Source organism: Nerophis lumbriciformis, linkage group LG14, assembly GCF_033978685.3.
Source record: "Nerophis lumbriciformis linkage group LG14, RoL_Nlum_v2.1, whole genome shotgun sequence".
In the NCBI taxonomy this organism is placed as follows: domain Eukaryota; kingdom Metazoa; phylum Chordata; class Actinopteri; order Syngnathiformes; family Syngnathidae; genus Nerophis; species Nerophis lumbriciformis.
Genome location: NC_084561.2, coordinates 36,280,432 through 36,305,228, shown reverse-complemented (window position 1 = coordinate 36,305,228; position 24,797 = coordinate 36,280,432). Strand labels below are relative to the sequence as shown.

The 24,797-nt window shown below is 40.0% G+C and overlaps 1 protein-coding gene across 1 annotated transcript in view; it reads left to right on the top strand.

The window, feature by feature from the left end:
• Nucleotides 1–24,797, top strand: part of LOC133616381 (BMP/retinoic acid-inducible neural-specific protein 3-like) — a 290,364-nt gene that overhangs the window by 112,596 nt on the left and 152,971 nt on the right. The window contains exon 3 of the mRNA XM_061975560.2: nt 16,935–17,125. Coding sequence (XP_061831544.2) covers nt 16,935–17,125 — 191 coding nt within the window. The remainder of the gene's footprint in view (nt 1–16,934; nt 17,126–24,797) is intronic.

Genomic DNA, 24,797 nt, shown 5'->3' with positions numbered 1-24,797 from the left:
GCTGACGGGTGGCCACGAGGCGCCCTGTAAAAGGTGGGGAAAAGGTAAAACGCTGGGGGAGAAGATGAGTAAAAAATACAATCTAGACTGGGCTCCTAATCTAGTCTGGAGTGGGAAAAAACCTCCATGCCATGCACACATAAACATGTTACATTTAATCACGATAACTCGCAACAGAGGGGGTGGGAGAGTTGAGACCCTGGAGGTCGACTGCTGCTATGAAGCGCTGCCAGCCGTCCATCACCCCGAAAGGGGAATCAAGCGGTGGTGAAGGCGTGGGGTGGGGGAGGGAGGTGTGTGTGTATAAGCCCATTGTCTTGGGTGTGTTGATGAAGTGTTCATGTTCATAGGCCTGGGGCCGTTCTGCATGCAAGCGAAAGTTCGACTCCAGGTGTCGTTGAGGAGGAAGGGAGGTCAAAAGCGTCCGTCATTGAGGTGTCCTCGGGGATGTTTTCAGAACAGCCTGCTCCTGTTGTTGTAGCGTCAAGGCCATTTGAGGGAGTCAAATCGTAGATTAGGATTTGTGTTTTTCTGCGAGATGATGATGTTCCTTCTTTTGAATTGTTTTTTCTTTCTCGGTTTTATTTCTTTACACTTCTTCCTTTTAGGGTTACCAATATTTTGGTACCGGTACCAAAATGTATTTCGATACTTTTCGGTACTTTTCTAAATAAATGGGCACCACAAAAATGGCATTATTGTCTTTATTTTAACAACAAATGTTATGGTACATTAAACATATCTTTCGTATTGCAAGTTTGTCTTTAAACAAAATAGTGAACATACAAGACAACTTTTCTTGTATTAGTAAGTAAGCAAACAAAGGCTACTAATTTAGCTGCGGACATATGCAGTAACATATTGCGTCTTTTATCATACTATTATTTTGTCAAAATTATGAGGGACAAACTGTAAAAATTTATTATTAATTCACTTGTTAATTTACTGTTTATATCTGCTTACTTTTTCTTTTAACATCTGACTGCCATCTACTGGTCACACTTATCATTACACCATGTGCCAAATAAAATCGCTTCGAGGTCGGTAAGCACAACCATAATTATTCCGTACATTAGGCACACCGTGTTATAAGGCATACTGTCGATATTTGAGAAAATGAAATGATTTTAAGTGCGCCTTATAGTCCGAAAAATGCCGTATGACATATTGCTTTTCTTCTAATTGCAGTAGCTGCCTACGATTGGGTGGGCTGTCCAAATGTCTCAGGATCCCGTAACTTTGAACAATGTTGTTATTACATTTGTTTTGACATTCTGATGATTACTTGTGCTGGGATACAAATAAAAACCGTATGGTGTTTTTTTTTCTATTAACCAGGGGTAATAATTTCACACCATGGAAGGTCTGCGGTTTTTGCTCCCTTGGGGCATTTTCCACAAATGACATTGAGGCTGGACCAAACAATAATGTATGTAGGTCACATTCAATATACTGTACATGTGCATGTATGCACAATCAAGGTAGTGACTTCTTCAATTAATATTAACATGGCTTATTAGAGCTGGATAATTAAGTGTGTTGTTGCTATTATGCATGTATAGCATTCTATATTTACCAAGCACAATAGCATGTGAGGGATATTGTATTGGTTTCTTTCTTTGTTCACTGAATTACAAAAAAATAAATAAAAAAACCCATCAATGACTATGTTTACACTGCAGGCCAAATCAGACTTTTTTCATCTGACTGTTTACACCGCAAGTAAAATGTGATTTTTATCAGACTCTTGTGCAAACACGCACTGGCCCCTGTGTGGCCTCTATGTCACTTGCATGCACAGTGCGATAAAGTGAAAACAAAGGAAGTTGACCTACTACAAAATAAAATACTACTCGCCACGCTTTGAAAATTAGTGTTTTTTTATGTGACGATAAATACAAGTAATATATTGTATGAATGCATGTACAAACCCCGTTTCCATATGAGTTGGGAAAATGTAATACAATGATTTGCAAATCCTTTTCAACCCATTTTCAATTGAATATGCTACAAAGACAACATATTTGATGTTCAAACTCATAAACATTTTTCTTTTTTTTGCAAATAATCATTACATTTAGAATCTGATGCCAGCAACACGTGACAAAGAAGTTGGGAAAGGTGGCAATAAATACTGATAAAGTTGAGGAATGCTCATCAAACACTTATTTGGAACATCCCACAGGTGAACAGGCAAATTGGGAACAGGTGGGTGCCATGATTGGGTATAAAAGTAGATTCCATGAAATGCTCAGTCATTCACAAACAAGGATGGGGCGAGGGTCACCACTTTGTCAACAAATGTGTGAGCAAATTGTTGAACAGTTTAAGAAAAACCTTTCTCAACCAGCTATTGCAAGGAATTTAGGGATTTCACCATTTACGGTCCGTAATATCATCAAAGGGTTCAGAGAATCTGGAGAAATCACTGCACGTAAGCAGCTAAGCCCGTGACCTCCGATCCCTCAGGCTGTACTGCATCAACAAGCGACATCAGTGTGTAAAGGATATCACTACATGGGCTCAGGAACACTTCAGAAACCCACTGTCAGTAACTACAGTTGGTCGCTACATCTGTAAGTGCAAGTTAAAACTCTCCTATGCAAAGCGAAAGCCATTTATCAACAACACCCAGAAAATGTGCCTTGGCTAAAAAAAGGTTGAAAAACACTGGTCGAGATCATGTTTTGTTTAGTTATGTTCTGTTAGTTTTGGACTTCTTTGGTTCCTGTTTGGGCTTCCTTGTTTGTTTTGTCACCATGGTGACTCATTGTGTTCACCTGTCTCTGATTAGTCCTCGCCCGCTCACCTGCTTCCCGAGCACTAATCAGAGGCATTATTTAAGCTTGTCTTTGCTAGTCAGTCGGCCTGGCTTCATTGTTTATGTCACACCTATGCCACGTACGTTTTGTTGATTCCATGTCCTAGTCTACGCTAAGTCTTAGCTTCAAGTGTTTTAGGCACGCTTGCCTTTTTTGTTGTTTGCCTGCTTTTTGGTAGTTCGGTGATTTATGTTTAATGATTGTAGCTGAGATAGGCTCCAGCGCCCCCCGCGACCCCAAAGGGAATAAGCGGTAGAAAATGGATGGATGGATGGAAATCAAAGCCTACCTTCACGCCTTGTCCGGAGCCGTCAGTTTGCATTGGGAGAACAAACCGTAGTGAGCTGCTAAACCCTGCATGACAGAATGAAGCCAGCCGTCAGTTTTCCCGCAACTGACCACAAGGAGATGGAGACGTGCTGGTGAAGACGGAAGCCAGCCAGAAAGGCTTTGTTTCGCCGTCAGGACGCGTCGTTCCCCCAAACTCCTTCGTCCGGAGCCGTCCATTTTTGCATCTTGGGAGAACAACCGCGCAGCAAGCGTAAACCCCGCCGTAACAGAAGTTTTTATTTACACGATAAGTTGGATATGTATTTTCCTCCGTGAGGCCGAGTCACCGAACCCTTAGGGTTCGATCGAACCCAGGTTAAGAACCACTAACATAAGGGCATTGTTATGTTTGGTGAGTAGTACCCCTTTAGCTTTTCCCTAGGGTTGCCTTTATGATTTGTTAGATTCAGCAGAGGACTGTACCCGCAAGCTGGTGGATCTGAAATACCTGGGCTCTGACGGACAACACGTAGTTACTACTCCACCTTCTCTAATCACCGTCCATCTCGCGACCTCCTGCAGATGCACAAAGCTCAAGCGCTCTCAAAACCGTGGAATAGAAGTTGTATCAAGCCCCCCCGCTGAAGCAGGCTTCACTTGCCATAACGATGCCGTGTTTGTTCTGGCGTGTTCTTGTGATCAGCCACTCAGGATGCTTTCTGAGAAATGAAGCCTCAGGCTTTCAGAAACACCATATTGTTGGGAATGTGTGGAATATTTAGACAACGTGTTGAGGTCTGCAACAAAATAACGAGTGTTTCATTCTTCAACTGCGTTGTCCCTTTCATGTCCAAGAGTCAGGAGCATATCGGGGCAATGTTTCGATCCCTTTCTCTCAAATGCATCGCATTTCCAGGAAGACCAATACATGTCAACCCTCCCCAGACATGAGAAAGTATAGTAAATATATGGTGGCTCGTTATAAGGAAGGACGGACACGAGGCAGGGCTTAATTAGCTGTTTTCTGTTTTGTATTGTTCTCAGGGGGTCACTGTTATTGGTGGGGAATTGATTGGCGGCTGGCCTCCACCCATGGGGGGGCTGTGTGATATTCTGGGCAATGGAAAATTATTTGCAGGAAGACTAACTTTACTTCACTGTTTGCAGCTGCGGGGACGTGTGACTTGTGTGTTTGTTTGTATGTCTGAGCTGGTGTGTCCCTTCCGGATTGTCTAGGTTTTAATGTGTAGGAACTAGGGTTGTACGGTATACCCGTATTAGTATAGTACCGTGATACTAATGAATCATTTTCGGTTCTATACCGTGTCTGAAACGTACCGGTCCCGTACCATTGCTGGTTTAGGAGCAGACGAGCATGTTCGGCAGCGCACAATCACGGAGTACTTACAAGTAGACACGGTGTGTAGACAGAAAAGGGAAAACGGACACATTTTGGTTTAAAAACTAACAATAAAGGTGACGTTATAACACTGAAACGCCCTCAGGAAGAGGTGTTTTAAGACATGGCTAGCTAGCTAGCGGCTAACGTCCATCATCCGTCGGCAGCATAGACATCTTTTAAGTAGACGCAGCATTGGCTGCTGTGACGCGAGAAATTCGTCCGCCATCTTGAAGTGGTGATGAGGAGCCGGCGAGCAGCCTAAACTGACAGTTAGTTGACAGGTAGACAGCGTTTTCCTGCTTAAATGAGCGGACTGTTGAAAAATTGGATTCGGGCAGAGGTGGGGTAGAGTAGCCAGAAATTGTACTCAAGTAAGAGTACTGTTACTTTAGAGATTTATTACTCAAGTAAAAGTAAGGAGTAGTCACCCAAATATTTACTTGAGTAAAAGTAAAAAGTATTTTGTGAAAAAACTACTCAAGTACTGAGTAACTGATGAGTAACATACACACACATATCATATATACATATATATATATATATATATATATATATATATATATATATATATATATATATATATATATATATATATATATATATATATACACACACACACATATATATATATATATATACACATACATTATATATATATATATATATATATATATATATATATATACATACAGTAGTGCTGATAACGTCCACATTTTCAAATGGAGGAGAAAAAAAGTTACTCCTTTCTGTCTAATACCACATGAAAGTGGTTGGTTTTTGGCATCTTATTTGTCCAGCTTCCATATTCCTTTTTATACACTTTACAAGAAATACATTGGCGGCAAACTCCGTAGCTTGCTAGCTTGTTTGCGCATGCTTTCGGAGACTCTTATTTTGAAAGCGCAGGCGCAATGGAGCGGCACTTTTATTGTGAAGACAGGAACTGTGCAGTCAGTCTTTAGGCTTTTGACGGGATGTACGGTTGAAATAAAAAATGGTCTTTTTTCCTTCACAGTTTTGATTGATTGATTGGAACTTTAATTAGTAGATTGCACAGTACAGTACATATTCCGTACAATTGACCACTAAATGGTAACACCCGAATAAGTTTTTCAACTTGTTTAAATCAGGTCATGTGACCCCTGGCTCTGTTTGATTGGTCCAGCGTCACCAGTGACTGCATCTGATTGGTGAAACGGAGTGAACGTCACCAGTGACTGCATTTGGTGAAACGCAGGCACTATGAAGGTCTGTCTGACAGACCAAAACAAACAAAGCGTGCATTCACAAATCGATAAAAATTAGTAGTGAGTAGCGGGCTGAATGTAGATAAAAGTAGCGGAGTAAAAGTAGCGTTTCTTCTCTATAAATATACTCAAGTAAAAGTAAGAGTACGTTGCATTAAAACTACTCTTAGAAGTACAATTTATCCCAAAAGTTACTCAAGTAGATGTAACGGAGTAAATGTAGCGCGTTACTACCCACTTCTGGATTTGGGAGATTACTTTTCACAAGTAAGATTTAACATTAACGTACTGTTGGTTGTATTTTTTGAAAAGAATATTACCACAGAGTTGAGAAGAAGCAACGATATTCAATAGTACTGAAATTGTAGCCGACAGCAAATAAGAGTATGACCATAATATAATTGCTTGTCAATGAAATAATGAAATTATTTTATCAGAATGCACCAGAATGCTTAATTTGGATGTGAAAATCACAAAGATATCTTCTGGGTGAGGATGACCCTCCTACAGGGGTTTGGTTTTCAAACTTTCAGCCCCATCTAAAACAAAATTCAACAGCCGCCCCTGATTATGATGCATTCTCATTTTAGGAAAAGTATAAGACAATACTTTCTTAAAGGGGAACATTATCACCAGACCTATATAAGCGTCAATATATACCTTGATGTTGCAGAAAAAAGACCATATATTTTTTTAACCGATTTCCGAACTCTAAATGGGTGAATTTTGGCGAATTAAACGTGACGTCACATCGGGAAGCAATCCGCCATTTTCTCAAACACCGAGTCAAATCAGCTCTGTTATTTTCCGTTTTTTCGACTGTTTTCCGTACCTTGGAGACATCATGCCTCGTCGGTGTGTTGTCGGAGGGTGTAACAACACGAACAGGGACGGATTCAAGTTGCACCAGTGGCCCAAAGATGCGAAAGTGGCAAGAAATTGGACGTTTGTTCCGCACATTTTACTGATGAAAGCTATGCTACGACAGAGATGGCAAGAATGTGTGGATATCCTGCGACACTCAAAGCAGATGCTTTTCCAACGATAAAGTCAAAGAAATCTGCCGCCAGACCCCCATTGAATCAGCCGGAGCGTGTGAGCAATTCAGGGACAAAGGACCTCGGTAGCACGGCAAGCAATGGCGGCAGTTTGTTCCCGCAGACGAGCGAGCTAAACCCCCTGGATGTCTTGGCTCACACCGTCCCTCATGCCACCGAAGATGATCAAGAGAAGAATATCGACCCTAGCTTCCCTGGCCTGCTGACATCAACTCCAAAACTGCTCTCTTTCAGGAAAAGAGAGCAGATGAGGGTATGTCTACAGAATATATTAATTGATGAAAATTGGGCTGTCTGCACTCTCAAAGTGCATGTTGTTGCCAAATGTATTTCATATGCTGTAAACCTAGTTCATAATTGTTAGTTTCCTTTAATGCCAAACAAACACATACCAATCGTTGGTTAGAAGGCGATCGCCGAATTCGTCCTCGCTTTCTCCCGTGTTGCTGGCTGTCGTGTCGTTTTCGTCGGTTTCGCTTGCATACGGTTCAAACCGATATGGCTCAATAGCTTCAGTTTCTTCTTCAATTTCGTTTTCGCTACCTGCCTCCACACTACAACCATCCGTTTCAATACATGCGTAATCTGTTGAATCGCTTAAGCCTCTGAAATCCGAGTCTGAATCCGAGCTAATGTCGCTATAGCTTGCTGTTCTATGCGCCATGTTTGTTTGTGTTGGCATCACTATGTGACGTCACAGGAAAATGGACGGGTGTATATAACGATGGTTAAAATCAGGCACTTTGAAGCTTTTTTTAGGGATATTGCGTGATGGGTAAAATTTTGAAAAAAACTTCGAAAAATAAAATAAGCCACTGGGAACTGATTTTTAATGGTTTTAACCATTCTGAAATTGTGATAACGTTCCCCTTTAACAGTATAACTGTAACCAGGAATAAGTCTTCAAGTAACAATATTCAAATACTAACATTGTTGGGTAAGACATAATTTGGTTTTATTCTGAATCCAGTGAAACAGATTGCTGGTTTTAGCTGATATAAAGACTTTCAGGTTTTTATTTATATTTATGTTTAAGTATTTGGCAGACGCTTTTATCCAAAGTGACATACATTAAAAAAACATATAAATCATTTAAGGGAAGAATGTATTACAAAATATCAATACAAAGTGTCAAGACAGAATAAAATATATATAATATACAGTCTATAGGTCCCTAAGATATATAGATATCTAATGTATTCATACATTGTTTATGTATGACATACGCATGTATATATAACTTAATCATATTGTTTCTTCAACTTAAAAATAGCTGACCGTTTTTTTCCCCCTTCTCTGGGATTACATTCCCAGTTTTGATCTCGGACGTCTGGTCCCTTTCGTATATAAGAATATTATATTATTGTTAAGCAAACTATGAATAATAAAACATGTGTCCTTTATCATAGCTACACGTATGACAAAAAAACGTGTGAAAATCAGTGGTATTCAGCGAGGTAAAATGAATTAAACGCGCTGACAGTTCATTGCTCCTGCCAAATCACCACTCCAAGATGGCGGCCCCGCGTCTCGTCAGCGCCAGTAGGCAGTAGCGCTCGATGCTGCGTCTACTTATAAGATGTCTATGGTCTGCAGTGTTTTAGCGACTTCTAAATCACGAATCCTGGTCTCCATGGCGACAAATAAAGTAAGTTTCTTACAAGTATCATCCCTGCAGGACGAGGAATAGCTAAACATGCTTCACTACACACCGTAGCTCACCGGCATCAAAATGGAAACAAACGCCATTGGTGGATCTACACCTGACATCCACTGTAATGATACCAAGTAAAGGCACATATTTAGCCGATACTACTATGATTACGTCGATGTTTTTCGGCATTACAACATCTTCTTTCGTTTAAAAAAATATATATATTATGTTTATAAACACATGAGGACTTTGATTATGACCAATGTATGATCCTGTAACTACCTGGTATCAGATTGATACCCAAATTTGTGGTATTGTCCAAAACTATTATAAAGTATCAAACATCAGAATAATTTGTGATTATTACATTTTAACAGAAGTGTAGACAGAACATGTTAAATGAGAAAGTAAGCAGATATTAACAATAAATAATCAAGTAGATGAATAATTCATTTTCTACCACTTGTCCTTAATAATGTTGACAAAATAATAGAATAATAAATGACACAATATGTAACTGCATATGTCAGCAGACTAATTAAGAGCCTTTGTTTGTTTACTTACTACTAAAAGACAAGTTGTCTTGAATGTTCACTATTTTATTTAACTTTAACAAACTTTCAATAAGAAACATATGTTTAATGTACCCTAACATTTGTTGTTAAAATAAAGCCAATAATTCAATTTTTGTGGTCCCCAGTTTTTTAGAAAAGTACGGAAAAGTATCGAAATATATTTTGGTACCGGTACCAAAATATTGGTATCGGGACAACCCTAAAAGGAAGAAATGTAAAGACATAAAACAGAGAAAGAAAAATAATTCAAAAGAAGGAACATCATCATCATTGTCTGCTCGCGGAAAAACAAAAATCCTAATCTACGATTTGACTCCCTCAAATGGCCTTGACGCTACAACAACAGGAGCAGGCTGTTCTGAAAACATCCCCGAGGACACCTCAATGACGGACGCTTTTGACCTCCCTCCCTCCTCAACGACACCTGGAGTCGAACTTTTTATTTAAGGACTAAATTGCAATAAGAATAATGTACTCTAAGATTTGTTGTTAAAATAAAGGCAACAATGCAATTTTTTTGTGGTCCCCTTTATTTAGAAAAGTACCGAAACGTATCAAAATAATTTTAGTACCGGTACCGGAACCAAATTATTGGTATCGCTACAACACTAGTAGGAACTAGACATAGCAACACTGTGCCCAATTGTTATTCTAAAAAAAGACTTGATCCTAATTAGAGATATTACTAAAAATTGACTTCTGCTTTACTTCAGGAGTTGGGCTCTCATGCCAATTCTTTTAGAGATTATTAATGAGTTTATATATTATTATTATTATTATTTTTATTTTTTTTCAGGTACACAAAACGATGACATGAAAGTAGGAAGATGTATAATCTGTCAAACTGAGAGCATGATGGATGGTTTACTTGTGGTTGTTCATTTCATCTTGCAATTTCTTTTCAATTACCCAACTTGCCCCGTTAGGTCGGACTACTCTGCATTCTTTAAATGAACAATTATTATTAGACTCTTAAATGTCTTGTTTTGAACTTACACCACACAAATTCGTAAATAAAAACAGGATACAATGATTTGCAAATCCTTTTCAACCTATATTCAATTGAATAGACTGCAAAGACAAGATACTTAACATTCGAACTGGAAAACGTTGTTATTTTTTTGCAATTATTAGCTCGTTTGGAATTTGATGCCTGCAACATGTTTCAAAAAAGCTGGCACAAGTGGCAAAAAAGACTGAGAAAGTTGAGGAATGCTTATCAAACACTTATTTGGAACATCCCACAGGTGAACAGGCTAATTGGGAACAGGTGGGTGCCATGATTGGGTATAAAAGCAGCTTCCTTGAAATGCTCAGTCATTCACAAACAAGGATGGGGCGAGGGTCACCACTTTGTGAACAAATGCATGAGCAAATTGTTTAAAAACAACATTTCTCAACCAGCCATTGCAAGGAATTTCACCATCTACGGTCCGTAATATCATCAAAAGGTTTAGAGAATCTGGATAAATCCCTGCACGTAAGCAGCAAGGCTGAAAACCGACATTGAATGCCAGTGACCTTCGAACCCTTAGGCGGTACTGGATCAAAAACCGACATCAGTGTGTAAAGGATATCACCACATGGGCTCAGGAACACTTCAGAAAACCACTGACAGTATCTACAGTTGGTGGCTTCATCTGTAAGTGCAAGTTAAAACTCTACTATGCAAAGCGAAAGCCATTTATCAACAACACCCAGAAACGTCGCCGGCTTCGCTGGGCCCGAGCTTATCTAAGATGGACTGATGCAAAGTGTAAAAGTGTTCTGTGGTCTGACGAGTCCACATTTCAAATTGTTTTTGGAAACCGTGGACGTCGTGTCCTCTGGAACAAAGAGGAAAATAACCATCCGGATCGTTATAGGCGCAAAGTTCAAAAGCCAGCATTTGGGATGGTATGGGGGTGTATTAGTGCCCAAGGCATGGGTAACTTGCACATCTGTGAAGGCACCATTAATGCTGAAAGGTACATACAGGTTTTGGAGCAACATATGTTGCCATCCAAGCAACGTTATCATGGACGCCCCTGCTTATTACAGCAAGACGATGCCAAGTCACGTGTTACAACAGCGTGGCAGTTGCTTTAGCTGTAGCTGCCTGGTAATGTTGGCGGTGCAAAGCACATGCAAGCTCAACATACGCCAAAGAGGTTGAATGGGATTATCCAAACCCAGGACCACATGCTCTAATTTGCGGAAAACATGTTTTAATGGCAAATTGTACAAGTATTGTACAAGTTTACTGTAAGGCAAACATGTTAACAGAACACACTTTTTAACCGTGCTGCCCGCTCAAACGCATGTAATTTATTTTCAAATATATCTTGAAAACCTACTTGACTGTGATTGAACGGCTCAGTTTTTTCCTCTCTTTGTTAGGACAAAACCTTGCTGATTAGAAACACTATTTAAGTAAGGGTAATCTGTGCATCAAGCATCTCTGCGTCTGCACTCGGTAGATAAAGACAGCTTGGCAAGGTCCAAGGCCAGGATGAATATTAAATGGCTTCAGATGAATCCTGCACCAAAAGAGGTGCTTAAAGCAGTAAGGGTCTGTCTAAGAGGAGACAAATCATATTGTACAAACCCCGTTTCCATATGAGCTGGGAAATTGTGTTTGGTGTAAATATAAACGGAATACAATGATTTGCAAATCCTTTTCAACCCATATTCAATTGAATGCACTACAAAGACAAGATATTTGATGTTCAAACTCATAAACTTTATTTTTTTTTGTCAAATAATAATTAACTTTGAATTTCATGGCTGCAACACGTGCCAAAGTAGTTGGGAAAGGGCATGTTCACCAATGTGTTACATGGCCTTTCCTTTTAACAACACTCAGTAAACGTTTGGGAACTGAGGAGACACATTTTCTAAGCTTCTCAGGTGGAATTATTTCCCATTCTTGCTTGATGTACAGCTTAAGTTGTTCAACAGTCCGGGGGTCTCCTTTGTGGTATTTTACGCTTCATATTGTGCCACACATTTTCAATGAGAGACAGGTCTGGACTACAGGCAGGCCAGTCTAGTACCCACACTCTTTTACTATGAAGCCACGTTGATGTAACACGTAGCTTGGCATTGTCTTTCTGAAATAAGCAGGGGCGTCCATGATAACGTTGCTTGGATGGCAACATATGTTGCTCCAAAACCTGTATGTACCTTTCAGCATTAATGGTGCCTTCACAGATGTGCAAGTTACCCATGCCTTGGGCACATCTGTGAAGGCACAGATGTGTGAGTTACCCATGTCTTGGGCACTAATACACCCCCATACCATCACAGATGCTGACTTTTCAACTTTGTGCCTATAACAATCCGGATGGTTCTTTTCCTCTTTGGTCCAGAGGACACAACGTCCACAGTTTCCAAAAACAATTTGAAATGTGGACTCGTCAGACCACAGAACACTTTTACACTTTGTATCATTCCATCTTAGATGAGCTCAGGCCCAGCGAAGCCGACGGCGTTTCTGGGTGTTGTTGATAAACGGTTTTCGCCTTGCATAGAAGAGTTTTAACTTGCACTTACAGATGTAGCGACCAACTGTAGTTACTGGCAGTGGGTTTCTGAAGTGTTCCTGAGCCCATGTGGTGATATCCTTTACACACTGATGTCGCTTGTTGATGCTGTACAGCCTGAGGGATCGAAGGTCACGGGCTTAGCTGCTTACGTGCAGTGATTTCTCCAGATTCTCTGAACCCTTTGATGATATTACGGACCGTAGATGGTGAAATCCCTAAATTCCTTGCAATAGCTGGTTAAGAAAGGTTTTTCTTAAACTGTTCAACAGTTTGCTCACGCATTTGTTGACAAAGTGGTGACCCTCGCCCCATCCTTGTTTGTGAATGACTGAGCATTTCATGGAATCTACTTGTATACCCAATCATGGCACCCACCTGTTCCCAATTAGCCTGCACACCTGTGGGATGTTCCAAATAAGTGTTTGATGAACATTCCTCAACTTTATCCGTATTTATTGCCACCTTTCCCAACTTCTTTGTCACGTGTTGCTGGCATCAAATTCTAAAGTTAATGATTATTTGCAAAAAAATAAATAAATGTTTATCAGTTTGAACATCAAATATGTTGTCTTTGTAGCATATTCAACTGAATATGGGTTGAAAATGATTTGCAAATCATTGTATTCCGTTTATATTTACATCTAACACAATTTCCCAACTCATATGGAAACGGGGTTTGTAATTCCAGATGGGAAAAGATTGAGCAAGTATTTAAAATCCCCAAAGGAACACATTTTTTACTATGTTGTAAATCCGCAATCCAGAAACAACACAAATCCGACTAGAAACTTAATGGAACGGTCATATAGAGCTGCAAAGAACATTGAAATTGAATATATTGTAAAGCAGGGGTTGCCAACCCGTCTATTGTGATCGACCGGTCAATCTTTGGGACCCTACCGGTCGATCGCAAAAATATTAGAAAAAAAGGTAACACTTTAGTATGGTGAACACATATTCACCATTAATTAGTTGCTTATTATCATGCAAATTAGTAACATATTGGCTCTTAATTAGTCATTATTAATTATTATTATTAAACTTATTAATGCTTTATACTGCATGGAGTTATTATATAACCAGTAAGCCATTAACTAAGAGTCTTCCCTCAATAGCCTCAGAATTATTGCTTTTTAGTAACTGTGACGACATGGTCCTGGGTGTTTGCTTTTCCGGGATGCAACGGAAAGTTGGCTCGGGCGAGACGGGAATGTAAGTACATGATTTATTTAATTTTATCAAAAAAAACGAACGAAAAGCGCGCACTGTGGCGGAGAAACAACTTGGCTATGAAAACAAATACTTGCACAAAGGCAGAAACTATGAACAATTAAACAAAAACACTAACTGTGGTATTAATAAACAAAACTTACTTGGCATGGACAAAAGGAGCAGCATGAACGATGGACATGAAAAAAGTGTCAGGAATGTGCAGAGCATAAATGTGGGATGTCACCAGAAAGACAAACTGAAAACAATGAACTTAAATACTATAGACATGATTAACGAAAACAGGTGCGTGACTCAAAACGTGAAACAGGTGCGTGACGTGACAGGTGAAAACTAATTGGTTGCTATGGTGACAAACAAGAGTGCACAATGAGTCCAAACGTGGAACAGGTGAAACTAATGGTTGCTATGGTGACAAAACAAAACAAAAATGCACAAAAAGTCCAAAAACAAAGCCGAACATGACTAAAACAAAACATGATCACACAGACATGACAAGTAACCCTAACCCTTATATGTGCCCATAGCGTCCAAATAACTCTAAATTAAGTATATGTTACTTTAATAAGCAACTAATTAATGATGAATATGTTCCCCATACTTAAGTGTTACTGAAAAAATGTAAATATATTATTATGACATCAGTGACACCCCCACCCGGACAGTGATCAGCAGACCCACAAACAGGCATGCAATTCAACCCCTGAACACGCCTTGCTTCTCTCTCCCACCGTGGCTACACCTGCGGAGTGCGGCTGCACACTACACCCGCCCGTCTCGCTAACGCGCATGGCATGATGTGCTCAAAAAATCATCGGGCCGCAAGTTGACTGTTGCAACACGCGGGGCGTTTTCTAGCATCGAACATCAAACAGTTCTTCCCTCAACCACGACCATCATCGCTCGCCTGCGGCGGGAAGCTAGCAAGTCATTTACTAGAGTCCGTGAACATTTCTCCAAAGTACGCTTTTTGGGTTGGTTTTAATGTGCACACAAAAGTCAACAATGACATGTGCCAAGGCAGTCATTTGTGATAAAACAAGGCGGCAGCAAATGAAGAACTACCCCATGTATCACTTCTTTATAACACACTGGAAAAACCCGGCAGGTGAACAGCTGATTTTACTATTTCCGGCGCTGACGCAAGCTGAATATATATATATATATATATATATATATATGTATATATATATATATATATATATATACATATATATAAAACCCAAAACCAGTGAAGTTGGTACGTTGTGTAATTCGTAAATAAAAACAGAATACAATGATTTGCAAATCCTTTTCAACTTATATTGAATTGAATAAACTGCAAAGAAAATATATTTAATGTTTGAACAGAGAAACTTTATTTTTTTTTGCAAAAAATCATTAACGTAGAATTTAATGGTAGCAATACATTGCAAAAAAGTTGGCGCAGGGCCAATTTTACCACCGTGTTACATGGCCTTTCCATTTAACAACACTCAGTAAACGTTTGGGAACTGAGAAGACCAATTTTTGAAGCTTTTCAGGTGGAATTTTCTCCCATTCTTGCTTGTACAGCTTAAGTTGTTCAACAGTCCGGGGGTCTCCGTTGTGATATTTTAGGCTTCATAATGCACCACACATTTTCAATGGGAGACATGTCTGGACTACAGGCAGGCTAGTCTAAAACCTGCACTCTTTTACTATGAAGCCACACTGTTGTGACATGTGGCTTGGCATTGTCTTGCTGAAATAAGCAGGGGCGTCTATGATAACGTTGCTTGGATGGCAACATATGTGTAAGTTACCCATGCCTTGGGCACTAATACACCCCCATACCTTCACAGATGCTGGCTTTTGAATGTTGCGCCTATAACAATCTGGATGGTTCTTTTCCTCTTTGGTCCGGAGGACACGATGTCCACAGTTTCCGAGAAAACAATTTGAAATGTGGACTCGTCAGACCACAGAACACTTTTACACTTTACAACAATCCATCTTAGATAAGCTCGGGCACACCGAAGCTGGCAGCGTTTTTGGGTGTTGTTGATAAATGGCTTTCGCTTTGAATAGTAGAGTTTAAATTTGCATTTACAGATGTAGTGACGAACTGTAGATTCCGACAGTGGTTTTCTGAAGTGTTGCTGAGCCCATGTGGTGATATCCTTTGCACACTGATGTCACTTTTTGATGCAGTACTGCCTGAGGGATCGAAAGTCACGGGCATTCAATGTTACGTGCAGTGATTTCTCCAGATTATCTGTACCTTTTGATGATATTACAGACCTTAAATAGTGACAGCCCTAAATTCCTTGCAATAGCTTGTTGAGAAATGTTGTTCTTAAACTGTTGGACAATTTGCTCACGCATTTGTTCACAATGTGGTGACCCTCGCCCCATCCTTGTTGGTGAATGACTGAGCATTTCATGGAAGCTGCTTTTATACCCAATCATGGCGCCCACCTGTTCCCAATTAGCCTGTTCACCTGTGGGATTGTCCAAATAAGTGTTTGATGAGCATTCCTCAACTTTCTCAGTCTTTTTTGCAACTTGTGCCAGCTTTTTTGGAACGTGGTGCATGCATCAAATTCCATAGGAGCTAGTATATGCAAAAAATAACAATGTTTTCCATTTCGAACGTTAATTATCTTGTCTTTGCAGTCTATTCAATTGAATATAGGTTGAAAATGATTTGTATTCTGTTTATATATATATATATATATATATATATATGTATGTATATGTATATTTATATTTATATTTATACATACATATATACTCTGTATGTATATTTGTATAAATATATATATATATATGTATATATATATATATATATATATATATATATATATATATATATATATATATATATATATATATATATATATATATATATATATATATATATATAGTTGCTTTGGTTTTTGGTGGAAACCAGGGATCTTGTGCTTGTAAAGGTTGTGGACCACTCCTGTACAGTGTACTGTACAGGAGTGGTCCGCAACTACCTGTACTGTAGTTTTTCCGAGAAGAAAAAAATATATCGATGTATTTATGCAAAAAAGGAAAAACAAATGACCTTGAATTGTGTCATTTGTGTGGCTCTTTACTTATTCTTTGAATGTGCCAATCTGCCACTTGCTTTCTAACTGTATATTTATGTGACATTTCAGGGAGTTTGGACGATGGAAGGTGAACAGTTTGGCCTTGGAAAGGCAAGTGAACAATGGCCTTCCTTTTCCCCTGGACCCAGAATTCCTCCAGACCATTAGGCAGCTTGGAAGAAGGCCCAGTCTCAGTACCATCACTGACAACATTATTAGGAAATACGGAACACACTTCCTCCTCTCTGCCACGCTGGGAGGTAAGTACGTGTGAATAATTAGATCTAGTTTTATTAGTATAGTGCATCATCCCACATTGAACCCGGTACCTAGTAGGGGTGGAAATATACGCCATAATCATGGCGCGGTTTGTATTGTTCCTTGGTTTTAAGGTCACCGTTTGGTCCATTTACAGCAAAATGCTGAACAAAACTGTTTAGCTTTTACATCTTTAATATTTAAAAAAATAAATAAAACATAGAAAATCTGCAAGCTGCTTGCCGTAACTAAAATGATCAAATAAATATGTTTGCGGCTTGGCATTGTTGGCATGATCCCACGATGCAGAGACAGGTAGGCAATGTGCAGGTGTGCAGGTAAAAAAGCCTTTATTACGGAAGAAAACAGGTTGCACCAGCGTAATTAAGGCAGTGGCCAACGAGTGAGTCCAAAAACTACACTAAAAGTATTTGGCCACCCATCCAAATGATGAGAATCGGGTGTCCTAATCACTTGGCCCGGTGTATAAAATCAAGCACTTAGGCATGGAGACTGTTTCTACAAACATTTGTGAAAGAATGGGCCACTCAGTGATTTCCAGCGTGGAACTGTCATAGAATGCGACCTGTGCAACAAATCCAGTCGAGAAATTGCCTCGCTCCTAAATATTCCAAAGTCAACTTTATTATAAGAAAAGTGAAGAGTTCGGGAACAACAGCAACTCAGCCACCAAGTGGTAGGCCACGTGAACTGACAGAGAGGGGTCAGCGGATGCTGAAGCGCATAGTGCAAAGACTTTCTGCACAGTCTGTTGCTACAGAGCTCCAAACTTCATGTGACCTTCCAATTAGCCCACGTGCAGTACGCAGAGAGCTGCATGGAAAGGGTTTCCATAGCCGATTAGCTGCATCTAAGCCATACATCACCAAGTCCAGATGCAGTGGTGTAAAGCACGTTGCCACTGGACTCTAGAGCAGTGGAGATGCCTTCTCTGGGGTGATGAATCTTGGTTTTCCATCTGGCAATCTGATGGACCAGTCTGGGTTTGGAGGTTGCCAGGAGAATGCTACATTTCGGACTGCATTGTGCCGAATGTGACATTTGGTGGAGGAGGAATTATGGTGTGGGGTTGATTTTCAGGAGTTGGGCTTGGCCCTTTAGGTCCAGTGAAAGGAACTTTGAATGTTCCAGGATAACAAAACATTTTGGGCAATTCAATGGGATGACACTTCAAGTTAAAATGTGAGTAAAGGCAGGTGGCCAAATACTTTTGGCAATATAGTGTATCTTAAAACCTCTAAAGGCTTAGTGGCCACATGCGTGGACAGCACCTTTTAGCTCTTATTTCCAAAATTGTGTACACTGCTGAATTGGGGTCTTATGGCCGCTTATGTGGACACTTATACTGCCATCTGGTGGTGTCAGAAGAGTATAACATACAATGGAATTTGGTAAAAAATAAAGTGTAAAAATAAGAATTAGCATGTAACTAAACATGAAGTACACGTTTGTGTACTTATGGACTAAGTACATCATATCAAAAGATGATTCTTAGTTTTTATTCTAATTAGGGTCCAATAAGCCCAAATAGCAAAAATAAATAATACAAGCATGTAAACAAACAGCTTGAGTCTTAAGAGGTTTTAAGAGGCTTCCAGGGACAAGTGTGTCTCATTTGATTGCCAGGTGAGAAAGCCAGCTTTCAGACGAGAGTAAAGAGGAAACACAATTCAGGAAACAATAACAAGAACATAAGAGTGCTGGACAGGAACTGAATAACAAAACGCAGGAAGTCACAAACACAAATCTGTCATGAGCGGTCATGACTGAGACAATCTAATGATCCACAAGGGAAATTGTTCTAAAATAATTGAATTAATATGAAATAATATAGCGTAGGTTTTATATATTATTATTTTTAGTTTTTAGTTTTGTAGTGCAACGATGCATAGAAGTGCAACAGTAACAATTTTGAACATAACCTAATTAATTTTGTGTATATTCAAGTCCCTAATTGCCTGAGGTGCAGCATTATTAGTTCCAGCTCGTAGCTCCGATGCCAATCTCTATTAAATAAATGATAATAAATGATAAATGGGTTATACTTGTATAGCGCTTTTCTACCTTTTTACCAGTAAGGCCAAGCGTTCGCAAACCAGCGACCTAACTCTTGTGCGGTGTTCGGGTCTGTGGGACCCGTTTTTCATTTTTTATTAAAGAAAAATGATACAATTAATGAATTTTTGAAGAGACTTTGGCTCATTTTCTGTGAAGAACATATATCAGAATACATATGCCCTGCGATGAGGTGGCGACTTGTCCAGGGTGTACCCCGCCTTCCGCCCGATTGTAGCTGAGATAGGCTCCAGCACCCCCCGCGACCCCAAAGGGAATAAGCGGTAGAAAATGGATGGATGGATGGATATTTAATGACCACACACCATACACCCCCCTTACACATTTCTATTACATATAAGAGGTCCGGGTCCACTGGACCCGGGGCTAATAGAAGTGTGGAAATTGATGTTCTGTGGACCACCCACCCGCACACACACACACACACACACACACACACACACACACACACACACACACACAGCAGGCCGAGACAGGAGGAGGACACAGTGTAGGTACACAGAACATCAGAGGGTCAAATGTGCGAGAAAATGAGAGCAGACAGTGTTGACAAACAATGTTGCAACCTTGTGTGGGAACCGCAGGTGCAGAAACACAAAAGAAGAATCCCTGTGGGATGCAGAAACTGGGGGAAAAATTTTCCGTGCAACGTTCATATTGTTGTTACTCAGCCAGCGTTTGTGGGTCTGATGGACCCGTTGCATTTTGTGGCTTTTAATGCCTCACAATCAAACACTTTTATGTTAAAATACTGAACAGATTTTTATTGGGATAAGGTAGACATCTGTTCAGTATTTAAACACAAAAGTGTTTGATTGTGAGGCATTAAAAGCCACAAAATGCAACGGGTCCATCAGACCCACAAATGCTGGCTGAGTAACAACAATATGAACATTACACAAGGGTTAAACAGCCATGCCAAAGACTGCACTGTACGTGGGGACCATGATGCAAGGCACACACTTCCTGTTCCTCACTCAATGTGTAACGCATAGGAATTTATTATGCCTGTGTGCCGTATTATGAGTACTAAATCGAAAAATCAGATTACAAGAACCGTAACACCTCTCGTAGCTACAATAAAATCCTAAACTGATCAGGAACTTTTTGCACTTCACAATTTTAATTATTATTTTTCAATGTTTTAACGCCATTGAGCCGCCCCTGACTGGCAATCGACTCATTCTGCTCCTCATTTTTCCTTCGCTTGCTTGTGTGAGAATGGATTTTGTTTTGTCTCGCGCTGTTTTAATAATTCAGTCAGCGCAACATAAATACTGCAAGCATTATACAAAAGTGCAGGTTTTTTTTTTTTAACCTTTTTAACCCCGGGGGCCAACTTTTCCACGATAGAGACGGCCGAGGCCCACTCAAATATTAATACTGAATTAGTAGTCTTACTCTTGATTTTACAAACCCCGTTTCCATATGAGTTGGGAAATTGTGTTAGATGTAAATATAAACAAAATACAATGATTTGCAAATCCTTTTCAACCCATATTCAATTGAATGCACTACAAAGACAAGATATTTGATGTTCAAACTCATAAACTTTTTTTTTTTTTTGCAAATAATAATTAACTTAGAATTTCATGGCTGCGACACGTGCCAAAGTAGTTGGGAAAGGGCATGTTCACCACTGTGTTACATGGCCTTTCCTTTTAACAACACTCAGTAAACGTTTGGGAACTGAGGAGACACATTTTTTAAGCTTCTCAGGTGGAATTCTTTCCCATTCTTGCTTGATGTACAGCTTAAGTTGTTCAACAGTCCGGGGGTCTCCGTTGTGGTGTTTTAGGCTTCATAATGCACCACACATTTTCAATGGGAGACAGGTCTGGACTACAGGCAGGCCAGTCTAGTACCAGCACTCTTTTACTATGAAGCCACGTTGATGTAACACGTGGCTTGGCATTGTCTTGCTGAAATAAGCAGGGGCGTCCATGGTAACGTTGCTTGGATGGCAACATATGTTGCTCCAAAACCTGTATGTAACTTTCAGCATTAATGGTGCCTTCACAGATGTGTAAGTTACCCATGTCTTGGGCACTAATACACCCCCATACCATCACAGATGCTGGCTTTTAAACTTTGCGCCTATAACAATCCGGATGGTTCTTTTCGTCTTTGGTCCGGAGGACACAACGTCCACAGTTTCCAAAAACAATTTGAAATGTGGACTCGTCAGACCACAGAACACTTTTCCACTTTGTATTAGTCCATCTTAGATGAGCTCAGGCCCAGCGAAGCCGACGGTGTTTCTGGGTGTTGTTGATAAACGGTTTTCGCCTTGCATAGGAGAGTTTTAACTTGCACTTACAGATGTAGCGACCAACTGTAGTTACTGACAGTGGGTTTCTGAAGTGTTCCTGAGCCCATGTGGTGATATCCTTTACACACTGATGTCACTTGTTGATGCAGTACAACCTGAGGGATCGAAGGTCACCGGCTTAGCTGCTTACATGCAGTGATTTCTCCAGATTCTCTGAACCCTTTGATGATATTACGGACCGTAGATGGTGAAATCCCTAAATTCCTTGCAATAGCTGGTTGAAAAAGGTTTTTCTTAAACTGTTCAACAATTTGCTCACGCATTTGTTGACAAAGTGGTGACCCTCGCCCCATCCTTGTTTGTGAATGGAATCTACTTTTATACCCAATCATGGCACCCACCTGTTCCCAATGTGCCTGTTCACCTGTGGGATGTTCCAAATAAGTGTTTGATGAGCATTCCTCAACTTTATCAGTATTTATTGCCACCTTTCCCAACTTCTTTGTCACGTGTTGCTGGCATACAATTCTAAAGTCAATGATTATTTACAAAAAAAAAAAAAGTTTATCAGTTTGAACATCAAATATGTTGTCTTTGTAGCATATTCAACTGAATATGGGTTGAAAATGATTTGCAAATCATTGTATTCCGTTTATATTTACATCTAACACAATTTCCCAACTCATATGGAAACGGGGTTTGTAACTAGAGATGTCTGACAATGGCTTTTTTGCCGGTATCCGATATTCCGATATTGTCCAACTTTATTATCGATTCTGATATCAACCGATACCGATATATACAGTCGTGGAATTAACACATTATTATGCCTAATTTTGTTGTGATGCCCCGCTGGATCCATTCAACAATGTAACAAGATTTTCCAAAATAAATCAACTCAAGTTATGGAAAAAAATGCCAACATGGCACTGCTATATTTATTATTGAAGTCACAAAGTGCATTGTTTTTTTTTAACATGCCTCAAAACAGCAGCTTGGAATTTGGGACATGCTCTCCCTGAGAGAGCATGAGGAGGTCGAGGTGGGCGTGGTTGGGGGCGGGGTTGAGGTGGGGGCTAGGGGGTAGCGGGGGGTGTATATTGTAGCGTCCCGGAAGAGTTAATGCTGCAAGGGGTTCTGGGTATTTGTTCTGTTGTGTTTATGTTGTGTTACGGTGCGGATGTTCTCCCGAAATGTGTTTGTCATTCTTGTTTGGTGTGGGTTCACAGTGTGGCGCATATTTGAAACAGTGTTAAATTTGTTTAAACGGCCACCCTCAGTGTGACCTGTATGGCTGTTGACCAAGTAAGCGTTGCATTCACTTGTGTGTGTGAAAAGCCGTAGATATTATGTGATTGGGCCGGCACGCAAAGGCAGTGCCTTTAAGGTTTATTGACGCTCTGTACTTCTCCCTACGTCCGTGTACCACTCCGTACAGCGGCGTTTTAAAAAGTCATACATTTTACTTTTTGAAACCGATACCGATAATTTACGATATTACATTTTAAAGCATTTATCGGACGATTATATCGGCAGCCCGATATTATCGGACATCTCTAGTTTTAACCATATGCAACAATCTAATCTACTTACAGTTCAACAGGATAAAGCTTGTCAAATTATTTTAAAACATTTTGTTAAAGGGGAACATTATCACAATTTCAGAATGGTTAAAACCAATAAAAATCAGTTCCCAGTGGCTTATTATATTTTTCGAAGTTTTTTTTCAAAATTTTACCCATCACGCAATATCCCTAAAAAAAGCTTCAAAGTGCCTGATTTTAACCATCGTTATATACACCCGTCCATTTTCCTGTGACGTCACATAGTGAAGCCAACACAAACAAACATGGCGGAAAGAACATCAAGCTATAGCGACATTAGATTCAGACTCGGATTTCAGCGGCTTAAGCGATTCAACAGATTACGCATGTATTGAAACGGATGGTTGTAGTGTGGAGGCAGGTAGCGAAAACGAAATTGAAGAAGAAACTGAAGCTATTGAGCCATATCGGTTTGAACCGTATGCAAGCGAAACCGACCAAAACGACACGACAGCCAGCGACACGGGAGAAAGCGAGGACGAATTCGGCGATCGCCTTCGAACCAACGATTGGTATGTGTTTGTTTGGCATTAAAGGAAACTAACAACTATGAACTAGGTTTACAGCATATGAAATACAGTTGGCAACAACATGCACTTTGAGAGTGCAGACAGCCCAATTTTCATCAATTAATACATTCTGTAGACATACCCTCATCCGCGCTCTTTTCCTGAAAGCTGATCTGTCCAGTTTTGGAGTTGATGTCAGCAGGCCAGGGAAGCTAGGGTCGATAGGGGGTTTAGCTCGCTCGTCTGCGGGAACAAACTGCCGCCATCACTTGCCGTGCTACCGAGGTCCTTTGTCCCTGAATTGCTCACACACTCCGGCAGATTCAATGGGGGTCTGGCGGCAGATTTCTTTGACTTAATCGTTGGAAATGCATCTGCTTTGAGTGTCGCAGGATATCCACACATTCTTGCCATCTCTGTCGTAGCATAGCTTTCGTCGGTAAAGTGTGCGGAACAAATTTCGTCCAATTTCTTGCCACTTTCGCATCTTTGGGCCACTGGTACAACTTGAATCCGTCCCTGTTCGTGTTGTTACACCCTCTGATAACACACCGACGAGGCATGGTGTCTCCAAGGTACGGAAAACAGTCGAAAAAACGGAAAATAACAGAGCTGATTTGACTCGGTGTTTGAGAAAATGGCGGATTGCTTCCCAATGTGACGCCATGTTGTGACGTCATCGCTCCGAGAGCGAATATTAGAAAGGCGTTTAATTCGCCAAAATTCACCCATTTAGAGTTCGGAAATCGGTTAAAAAAATATATGGTCTTTTTTCTGCAACATCAAGGTATATATTGACGCTTACATAGGTCTGGTGATAATGTTCCCCTTTAATCACAAAGATTATTATTAGATTATTAGATGAGGCTAATTACAAAAATAAATATAGTATCAATTATAGTGCAAAATAAATTAAATGAAAGCATTCATAAAAATGATGAAAACAGATACATCCAACTTAGGGGTTGTCAACCCAAAATGTTGAAAGAGCCATATTGGACCAAAAATAGAAAAAAGTAATCTGTCTGGAGCCGCAAAAAATTAAAAGCCATATATGAGTTTTATAATGAAGGCAACACATGACGTAAGTGTCCATATTAGCTATAATTGCCTACTATCAAAATGACTATGTGTCACAGGCTGACACATATCTTCGTTGACATTAATATTCATTCAACCATTTTTTACAACA